The sequence below is a fragment of the Euphorbia lathyris genome, chromosome 5 (genome assembly GCF_963576675.1).
Source record: "Euphorbia lathyris chromosome 5, ddEupLath1.1, whole genome shotgun sequence".
NCBI classification, from domain to species: domain Eukaryota; kingdom Viridiplantae; phylum Streptophyta; class Magnoliopsida; order Malpighiales; family Euphorbiaceae; genus Euphorbia; species Euphorbia lathyris.
Genome location: NC_088914.1, coordinates 18690330 through 18701893, shown reverse-complemented (window position 1 = coordinate 18701893; position 11564 = coordinate 18690330). Strand labels below are relative to the sequence as shown.

The 11564-nt window shown below is 38.9% G+C and overlaps 1 protein-coding gene across 1 annotated transcript; it reads right to left on the bottom strand.

Annotated features, from left to right (window-relative positions):
* Positions 1-437: 437 nt before the first annotated feature.
* LOC136231260 (uncharacterized) lies at positions 438-3629 on the bottom strand. Its single transcript, XM_066020586.1, has 7 exons — positions 3569-3629; positions 3313-3462; positions 2112-2194; positions 1804-1890; positions 1439-1587; positions 1195-1326; positions 438-946 (listed from the first exon to the last, which is right to left on the bottom strand). Exons 2-7 carry the CDS (start codon positions 3449-3451, stop codon positions 757-759), a joined length of 780 nt encoding a protein of 259 aa, XP_065876658.1. The 5' UTR covers positions 3452-3462; positions 3569-3629; the 3' UTR covers positions 438-756.
* Between the last annotated feature and the right edge of the window lie 7935 nt (positions 3630-11564).

Below are 11564 nucleotides of genomic sequence, written 5' to 3'. Positions count from 1 at the left end.
ACTAATCGTTTGGTTCCACTCAGACGCTAGTAGAACTTAGATGGTACATTGAACTAAATCAACATAAAGTGGACTTTTGTTGAATCTGTTGTAATGGTGTACGTAAAGTGAACTTTTGTTGGATCTGTTGTTACTTTGTAGATTCTCCCCCAGTAATCATGGTACTAAATGTGTACCTTATTCCAGTTATTGTCAATAGGATGTAAGCAATCATGAACACCAACAAACAAACAAAATAACACATTGCCTGTCATCAAATACCAAAGCATAGGTTCTAAGAAAATTAGAATGCCTAATGCAGACTCGTCTAAGTGTCCGTTTCGTTTTAGGATTAAGAAACTAACTGCCGAATCAACTAATGTTTACCAGCTATCGGTAACAACAGTTGAATCACAACCCAAGTTGTAGATGTTATTCAGTTAAATGGTGATCCCAGCTCACAGAAACATAAGCAAATTTCACAGAAAGAAAAAGAGGGCAAGGCAGTTTGGCAGGAGAAAAGGAGTTTATTAACAACAGACTTCAAACAATTACCACCATTTGTCTTTGAATAATTGTTCAAAACTAAACTAACCAACAATACTAATCGACCAAATTGGATATATTCCATCTCTGTTCTTTCACATTTTACTTTCCCTTTCAATGGTTTCTTCCAGTGAGTTAGGTGGTTCCTCTTGAATTACTTGAACGATCAAAGAGGCAACAGTAATCGGCTTCCGATGATCTTCGTTATGCAGTATCAAATAAAACATAAGCCTATGGCTTTACATGTGCTCTAATGAACTGTTCCACCTCAGATATATCACCATTCAAGCCAGAAGATTCTGCAACTGTGACTTTGTTGCTGCAATGCGAGAATGAAAACGCTTCCCCAGGGATCCCAAGAGTAAAGTCATTTGCAATGTCAGCCTCAGATACTCCACTTCTTGACGGTCGCAATTTGTCACTACAAAATGATAGAATATAATGGATCAAAAATCGAAAGATTAGTTGAATGGAGGATATTGCATACTAATTAATAATAACACGCTATGACTCTTTCAGAAGTTGTTCAACATCCATTATACTAGTATCTAGTGATAAGCATCAGAGAAGAAGCAATTTGACTGTTTCCACAGCACATGACCCTCCCTGTAAAGTTATCTATGTATGGATCAGGAAAATAATTTGATATGATAAGAGGAAAAGCATTACACTTCTTTCTCGAGTTGTTTCCGGATGAACTCCTTGCTATGTGCTGTCACTTTATCTGTCTTGTTGCAACAGATGAGAACTGGAACTTTCCTTTTGACAACAGTTGCCTTGGTCAAAATATCATATAGATACCTTTCAAATAAAAAAGCTTTGAAATATTAGAATGTCACCGCATTTGAAGTCGATATTGTGGATGTGAATGTGTATGTTGCACTATGTGCTTGATGAAAAGAAAAAAAAATACTCTGAAACTCCACGCAAGTTGGGTAAGAATTCCAATGCATCAACAACAAAGACTATGCCAGCAGCTTGAGGCAGGAATTCATCCAATTTAAGTCGAAGACGAGAATGCCCAGGAACATCAACTAGATAAACAGGTTTTACTTTGCCCTTCTGTTGAGGTAGAAGCAAGGAAAAAAATTACGAAGAAAAAACATGAGGGCATAAGTTTCATTCTAATACCATTCCAACACACTATTTAATCAAAATAAAAAAGGACAGAAACAATGTGCAATTATTTTGTCCCAAATGTCAAAAAGAATATGGCAAATGTTCTCATTTGAAGTGAAGTCAAGAAAAGAACCAAATTTATAACGACGAGCTATGCACCTTAGAGCTTTCAGAATGAAGAATGAAAGTGCCCTCATTTGGTTCCATTGAAGTAACAGTGCCCTGATGTGGAGAACCATCTCGAAGCTAGAAGAGACATCAAATGATAAAATTAGGATTATGAGATGCACAAACAGGATTTGTTCTCATAATTTTAATGGTTGTTGTAATCATCAATAGGATGTAACAAATAAGTAAAGTTTATGTTAAATAAGTACATTTCATATCTATATAACATGAAACATATTCAGTACGACAAATTCCTCTCAGATTTTCAAGGAATTACACAAGGGACATAAGAGGCTTACTTGATAGAAAAGAATAGTTTTACCACTCCCACTAAGCCCAGTGAGCACAATGGTGTTAGATTTTCTGCGCTTAGATAAGCGAACTGCAAAGGAAGGAAGAGTTACAGTTTAACAAAATTAATACATAATATTCAGAATTAGACTACATTGTGAGATAACATTTTTGCAGTCTTCCATACCAAGTTTGCTTTGACATTAAATGAAATTGAAAGATTGGACACACCAAAGATGGCATTCATTCAAGAAAGCTATGGGTTAAATGCACAGTCGTTCACTCAACTGTTGGTAATATGTCGATAGTCACAAACCTTCAATTTGTGCCAATAAAATAACTGAAGGTTTATTTTGTTTCAATAAAGTCACATTCTACAAATTTTCGATACTTTCAAAGTCGAAATGCTGATTACATGGTTAGAATAACACCAAATTAACCTCACATCAGCACCACATATCAAAATCTGAACCGACCTGTTCAATCATTCATATCTAAATACGGCCACATTGCCAACAAAATTTTCAAGAATCTCAAAATTTATTGATCTAGGCGTAGAATTTTGACACAAGGCAGTGAAGTGACGTTAATTTGATAGTTCTAACCATCCTAGACAGCTTTCCAGCATTGAAATTGCCGAAAATTCGTCAAATCTGACTTTATTGAAATAAAATAAAACTTAAGTTATTTTATTGGAGGAAATGAAGTTTTGTGACATTAACAAAACATTAGAAATAGTTGAATGACTGTGTGCATTTAACTCTGAAAGCAAGTAATTCTTTGCAAGTAAAGGAATCAATAATGTCATTGTTCTCTAACCTAGAGAAAGCATGAATCAGATTTTATGACGAATCCCCCTCGCACTATGTATCAAATTGTACTCAGTTTCCACAAACTTAAACCCTAATTCTCTGGATATGCAATTTACTAAAATAGCCTAGGAAACTAGCTTGTGAACAAATACTAACTGCAAGTGCAAATGCAAATGATGTTCATGGCAGTTACCTTGAGAAATTGACAAAAAGGAAATATAAAAGAAACTGATAAACAGTGATATTAGCACTCTCCAGTCTCCACAGTTTTCTCAAACGTAAAGTCGCAACCAAGAAATCCAAAAAGATAAAACAGGCAAACGCAAAAAAACAAAACACAGTCGAATAAGAAGAAGAGAAAGAAAGGGAAAGGTGAGAGAGAGAGTGTGTAAATTACTGATTAAGAGGACAAGTGTGGAGAAAATTAATACGGAAGCCGCGACATAGAGCTGAGTGGGGGGTATCTGATTGACATATTGAATTCCTTGATCCAACCATTGCTTGGCCTCCATTTTCCACTGCTCCATCCCTTCCATGGTTCGCGAATCTGCAAAATCAAAGTTCGCAAACTGATTAAAATCAAAAGAAAATGTACTTCAGCAGCTCAATTCAACATCGCCGGAGAAGAAGAAGAAGAAGAAGAAGATTATTACACTTGACACGCCCTAAAATGGGACAAAATGCCAGAGAAGGGGGAGAAATTCAATATTTCTAGCTTCTTCTACCAACTAATTGGGTTTTTATTTGGTTATACCATTAAATGGGCCTCAAGAATAATTTGGTATTAACTGGATCGGCCCAAATATTAGACCCATCTGGGTTGCCTGGCCTGACCCTTTTGAGGAAATTGCATCAAAAGGAAATTATTTGACAATATTTACAATTTGATCAATTTAATTTCTTTGTTTTGTCAAGTCAATTATTACGAGAGATGAACGTAATTATGGTATATTTACGGGAGAAAATCTACCATAAGGTGACATATTTAATATACTTTAATCTTTTAATACTATTAATTTGGTTAATCTAACTTTTAACCCTATTAATTTAGATTAAAGTATGGTAAATATGACACGTATAATAAATTGAATGAGAAATATGTAAAAAGGTAAAGAATTGGGTATAATAGATTTTCTTCTCTTCATTCATTTTTGTTTAGATCTGATTGAGGGATTGATAGATCAATTTTGTTTAATTGGAATCAAGAGGAGTATTTTAGAGGATTAAAAGGATCATATTGAAGACTCAAGGAGCAAGTAGCATTTTGGACATTATGCATGGAGGAGTAAGCTGATTGTGCATCCTTAATTTTTTTTAAAAGTTTAAGAGGGCTACATTGATATATTTTAGAGAAAAGTATAAAAATAAATCGTGTAATTTGATCGATTTTTAAACATAGTCCCATGATTTATTTTTATAATTTTTTCCTATATTTTACTTAAAAGAAATAGGCACATATATATACAAGACATTCTTAAAATCACTCGTTAAATCATGGAAATATAGTAGCCCTACTAGCAATCTAGAGTTGCCTTGTTGTAGCAATCTATAGTCAACAAGCATGTTATACATTTATTACATTGATTTATTCTATAACGCTCTTCCTCAAGCTGAAACATAAATACAAATAACATAGTCTTAAATATAATATGTTCAAGATATTTTAGAACATAAAATATAATCCAGGACACACAATTTAGAAGAACAAATTGAATAGGAGAGACATCTGAACATCAAGTTTTATTGGAAATAAACAAACAAAACTCAATTGAAGGAACACACAAAAGGCTCCCAGAAACGTCAATGCACAAAAGGAGTTTCATAGGAAAACCAATCGGACAAGCACGTCAAGAACATAGAGACAATCATGGCAAAAAAAACCTGAGATTTGAAACTTTAGGTCCAAATAATCTGTTCACAATGGCAGACTGTGAAGTTGAAAAAAAAATAGCCTAAAAAATACAAACCCTTAAATTCTGCATTGATATGGTTGTACATTCTTAATGGATCGTGTACTGTTATTTTTCATTATTCCGTATAAGACCCACCTTGTATTCATTTTGGAGAAAATTACAAAAAAAAATAATTTGTGATTTGGCAGATTTGTAAAGACAATCTTTGTGGTTATAAGTTTGCAAATAATAAAAGGGAAGTAAGTTTGCAAATAATAAAAGGGAAGTAAATAGGCACCCCTCTACGTATGAGAGCGTCTTTCCTTTAGTAATTAGTTAAAAGTTTATAAATATTATTTATTTATAAATTGGTTAAAATTTCGATTTTTTCTTATGTAAAATTAGAAAGGTTAATTTTTTTTTATCCTCTTCCAAATATTTTAAGTGGTTCATTTTAAACATCAATTTTTTTATTTACCATTTATCCATTTTAAATTTATAATATACCATAAAAACTGTCGTAACAAATCCACCAAACCATAATTTTATTTTATTTTACTTTTTCCCATAATTTTAATCCTTAACCTTCTTTACCACTCACCATCTATATTATATTAGAGGTCAATGTTCAAACTATGCAGAACTGGCATTACAATTTCACCTTATTTTGTGAAAAATATCTAATTCGTTTGAACAAAATAATAAATTGTCACGAGTGGGATATTTAATTACAATATTAATTAATAATTATTTTGTAAGATACTAATAACACCAATATCTTCACGTTTGAGATTAACAATGTGCAAATATATGATTCCTACCACCTTCCTGGAAAGTATAATTCTTAATTAATTATATATATATAGAGAACATCGGAATTAAATGGGTTATTAATTAATTAATTAGGAAAGTTATTAATATTATATATAAATTTGATGTAAAGAAATACTAGTACTCGGTAAGATAGAAATGATTGTGTTTACTTTTTCATAATTTGAGCAAAATAAAATTGATGATGCATAATAACTTTCAAAAAATAATTAAACTTAGCATCCCCAAAAATTTCACAAACTTGAACTAGTTGAACCAATTTGGTGATAATGAATTTTAATTATGGATTTATATCCTCTCAATTTGAGTTTATATTACGGAGTTTCCGGTCCGGCTAACCTGTGTGTCTTATGGTATAAGGATAAGGTATAATTTTTTTTTTTTGGTAAGAAGGGAAGAGAAAAAAACAAACAAACAAAAACCTAACCCGAGATCAGTCTAGGAAGACTGACCCCAATCCTATCCTCAAGAAGAGAAGGTAACAGAAAAGAAGGAGGAACGGAAAGGGTAGAAACACCTAACATCCCCCCATGCCCAGCAGCTGCCAAGCGATCCGCCACGCGGTTTTGCTCCCTATAAATATGGGAGAAGGCAAGAGAATCGAAGGCAAGATGACTTTAATGAGATTCTGACTCTTAAGACAAACAGCCTGGCTATCCGAAATCCTGTTGATAGCCTCCAAATTGTCAGACTCCACCGAAAGCCTTTTAACACCCATGCGAATGGCGAGTTTAATGCCTGACAAGATCCCCCAGAGCTCCGCAGAAAAGGAGGAGCCCGTACCCAAGTTATGGGTAAACCCAGCCAGCCAGGCGCCACCAGCATCCCGAAGAACTCCACCAGCAGCAATTCTGCCATTACTAAGGCAGGAGCCATCCGTATTCAACTTGACAACCCCTTCTCTGGGCTTACTCCAACCAACTAGCTGGACCTCTTTAGCCGGGGAAGGGCGAACCAGGGGCTCTCCTTCAAAACTCTTTATAATAACAGAGAGTTTTTTCGAGAAGTAAAACCGCAGGTCAGGAATAAAGACAGTTTTCTCAACAAATAACTCTTCATTCCTCCATTTCCACATTTGGTGACAAATAATAGCGAAGAGAATAGCCCCGTGCTCCATACTGGCCAACAAATTCCCATTAACGCCTTCAGAGAACCAATCAATATCAGAGAAACCCATAAAGGAAGGAAGGATGTGGTGAGGAAGGACCCCTTCCCAAACCTTTCTACTATTCGGGCAATCCCTCAAAGCATGGCACAAGGTTTCCACATGGCCGCTGCATCTGCTACAGGCACCAGATACATCCAAGTGCCTTCTGTGTCTATCTGCATTCGTGAGGAGCCTGTCTTTGACTCCCAGCCATAGGAAACTCCTAATGCGGTAAGGGACTTTGAGGGCCCAAATGGACTTCCAAATTTCCAAGGGAGGATCAGCCCTATTAGGGGTAAAAGCTTCATAGGCCGATTTACAAGAATAAGAACCATTATTAGTCAAGGCCCAGCAGTGTCTGTCCTTATCCTCCTCCTGATTACTAATCTTCACACCTCTAATATTAAGGAGGGTCTCCAGGCTAAAGAAGGAGTCGAACTTAGACCAGATCCAGTCTCCCTCCGAGTCCACCACATCAGCAATTTTCCAAGAGAGGAGATCATTCGGCGGAGGGGCGATGCACACCTCAATCAACGGTTTGTCACCAATCCAGGTGTCATACCAGAAACTAATGGATCTCCCATTACCCACCTCCAAGCCAATCCCCGTACAGAACTCAGCAAAAACAGCACTAAGCCCTTTCCAGAGGAAGGAACAGCTGACAACCCTCTCCTTCGGGCCACCAAAGATTCTATCTTTCCTATACTTGCCGCACAGAAGACGAACCCAAAGGGAGGAGGGGGATTGCCACATTCTCCAAAGAAGCTTCATTAACAAGACTTTATTATTGTCCTTAGCTTGCCTTATACCAAGACCCCCCTTGCTCTTAGGCTGGCAGGCTTCCTTCCAAGGGACCAGGTGAATCTTCCTCCCATCCCCAGACTCTCCCCACAGAAAACGCCGATTAATTTTATCAAGGTCGTTGAGGACCGGCTCAGGGAGCTTACAGGCTTGCATGATGTGATTTGGAGCAGCGCAGTTGATAGACTGGATTAAAGTAAGGCGACCTGCAAGGGAAAGAGAATTAGCTTTCCAGCTAGCACACAAACCGTTAGATTTGTCCAAAATGTCTTTAAAAGAGGCTTTGGACACCCTGTCACTATGAAGAGGGACCCCAAGGTATTTTCCAAACGATTGAGTCAGGGGAATGCCAGACATCTCACTCAGTCTTCTACACAAGCTATTATCCATATTCTTGGAGCATATCATACGGGATTTATAGATGTTAATCTTCTGGCCAGAAGCCTCACAAAAGCAGTCGAGGATATCCATCACAGCCTTAATTTGTTCCTCATTACCTTCCATAAAAAGCATGACATCATCAGCAAAGAGTAAATGGGTAACAGGGGGGCAATGTCTGTTGATGGAAACAGGGTGGAGAGTCCCTTTGCTCACCACCTCTTGGATCAGGTGAGACAATCTTTCCATGGCAATAACAAAAAGGAAGGGGCTCATAGGATCCCCTTGACGAATACCCCTGGATGGAGAGAACTCATCCGACATATCCCCATTGATCATAACCTGGAAAACAGGAGAGGAGATACACTTTCCAATCAAATTCCTCCAGTTCTCCGGGATACCAGCTTTGGCTAAACTATCCAGAAGAAAGCTCTAGTTCAACCTATCATAGGCTTTCTCCAGATCCAGCTTGAGAGCCACGATCCCTTTCTTGCCTTTCTTAATCTTCATAGAATGGACAACCTCATGGGCAATAACAATGTTATCCATCAATTGTCTACCAGGAACAAAGCTCCATTGGTTTTGGCTGATAATATCCGGAAGGATCTTCCGGATTCTATTAGCCACAATCTTAGTAATAGCTTTATACAAGACATTACAAAGACTGATGGGTCTCATCTGGAGAAAGGAAGAAGGCTTGGCAACCTTAGGAATCAAGACAATGAGGGTTTTATTAACCAAACTGATATCGTTCGAACCACCAAAGACACCTAACACAAAGCTGTATATACCCTCTTTCATAGTGTCCCAGTGTTTATGATAGAAACTAGCGGGGATACCATCAATACCAGGAGCCTTAGTGGAACCGATGCTGGAGAAGGCCAGATCAATCTCTTTAAGCTCAATAGGATGGAAAGCATCATTAATAGCATCCTACCCCAAACGAGGAAAGGAAATGCCAGAGTGGGCACTCTCTAGGTCCACAGCTTCCTCTCTGAACAGGTCCTTGTAGAAATCAAGGGCAAGGCGCCGAATGTCCTCCTCCTCAAAAATCCACTCACCACTGGCGTCTTTAATAGCCTCGATCCTATTTCGATGTCTCCTAATGATCGTTGAGAGGTGGAAAAACCTGGTATTCCGGTCCCCATCTTGAATCCAAGCCTTCCTAGATTTCTGGAACCACAGAAGCTCTTCCTGTCCAAGCACAGCTTCCAACTCGTTCTGAAGAGCTCTAAGGTGACCATTTAGGCTATGATCGAAATGAACCCCCAAGCAACGCTGAACACCTTCCATTCTCCTCAAGAGTTTGTTCTTCCTCCTGATAATATGACCAAAAATATTTTTATTCCAAACAGCCACATTCCTCCTGAATTCCTCAGTAGCGAGGAGAACATCAGAGTGGGGATGCCAATTGCTTTTAACGAAATCCTTAAACTCGGGGTGAGACTCCCAAGCCACCAGATACCTAAAAGGTCTATTACCTTTCAGCCGATTCCCTTTGACCAAATTAAAGAGGATAGGGCAATGGTCAGAGTGACGGAAAGGGAGATTAAGCACCTTGACCTCAGGAAACCTATAAATCGCTGCAACATTAGCGTACACCTTATCCAACCTAACAAACACACTATTCCTTTTCCAGGTAAATTTGTGGCCAGCAGCACCCAGGTCTGAAAGCCCGCACATATCCATACTTTGCTTATGATTAAGACACCGGTTCACATAATGATTACCCCTTCCTCTCTGATCACTCAAGAGGGCAATGTCATTAAAATCCCCGGCAACCAACCACGCCTCCACCATGTTAGAGCTAAAAGAATGAAAGATCTCCCACAGCCTTCTTCGATTAGTCAAAACAGGATCAGCATAGACGAAGGTAATAAAGAAAGGTTTATTACCCGGGTAACACACCTTACTATGGATGAATTGACTGTCCATAGTAACAATATCAATATTGACTTGACCTGGCTTCCAAAAGAGCCAAATCCCCCCTGCCCGGCCAGTAGCCTCCGACCTGACGCAATTCCAATTCTTAAACTTTCTAACCACCTCATCTGCTTTGGCTCCACTGACCTTGGTCTCTAGAAGGACAAAGCAGGAAGGGTTAAACTGTTTAATGAGATCATTGACATGAATGCGGGTAGCCTTGCTCGCTGCACCTCTAACATTCCAAACGAAGAAGTCCATCAGAGGGGGAGACTACAGATGCAGGCCCAAACCCTAGATCAGGTATTTGTTCAGGGCTCCGGAGAGCCTAGAGGAGGTCCCAGAAGGACCCCTTTTATCCCAAGAATTCAAACCATGAAGGTTCTTTTTAGGTTTCCCTTTGGGATTCTTCATGTTTAACTTACTCACTCCTATAGCTTTACCAATAGGAGCATCAACAGGAGGATGTAGAATACTCGCCTCCCTACTCAAACCCTTCCCAGCTGACAGGATAGACTAGGGAATCTCTTTGGCTTTAGCAGAAGCATTAGAGACAAAGAGAGGATTAATAGAATTACCCAGACTAGAGGCATGCTCTACCGACTCCAGACCAGGCATGCTTAAATCAATCTGCTTATCAGAAGGATCCGAGTCCTGATCTTCCTCCATAGACAAAACACCGAACCTTGACCCGGAACCCGAAGCTGAGTCCACTCCAGTCTTAATCCCCTTCTTAATATCCGGGGGTCTGACCTTGATCTCAGGAGCAATCTGGAGAGTAGTCATCTTCGTACTGATATCTGGTGAATGATTAGAATTAACATTAGCCCGTGGCTTCCTTCTCACTGGCCTCTTGGCAAGCATCCATGGGCCAAAACTCCTTACTTCCCCTTGACTCTTCTCAGCTTCACCTATGATAGGTTGCACCAACTCCTCCATGTCCTTCCTCCTCTTAGGACAACCCTCAAGGGTATGGCCAAACATACCACATTCATAGCAGATGTTGTGTATACCTTCATATTCAATATGATAGACCTTGTTTTGAGTACAGAACTGAGAAAGAAGAGGCTTAGCGAGATCAACATCGATACAGACCCTAGCAAACTTGCCTCTCACTGCCCCAATGGTAGTCTTATCAACATGGTGGACTTTCCCAACAAGGCTACCAATCTTGTTCAGGAACCTATCACTGTAGTATTCAAGAGGTAGGCCCGGGAACCTAACCCAAGTAAGGATCCTGTTAACAGAGCAATCATGTGGATCAAAATTTCGGACCCAAGGTCTCAGAGCCAACACATGATTGGAGATAATATACGGACCACCATTCACAACAGCATTGAAATCCTCAGCCCTTGTGAATTTAATGACATAATAGTCATTTTCAAGGTCTGTGATAGTAACCTTTCCTTTCTTTGCCCATTGAGCCTGGATCCTCTGGGCAAAGTAATTGACACTGATCCTTTTCCCCAACACAGTGACGATTAACGCCAATTTCCACTTCGATCTCATGACCCGCTTGTCTTCTGAGGATAGCCAGATCCTAGGACACAGCGGGTTATCAGGCTCTCCATCCTCAGAATCGGAATCAGAGAGAAAATCCCCGGAATCATTCTCAAAAGCATCCACCTCCATCATGGGATCCTCCTCTGACACCCCTAGCAACTTATCCCTCCAGGA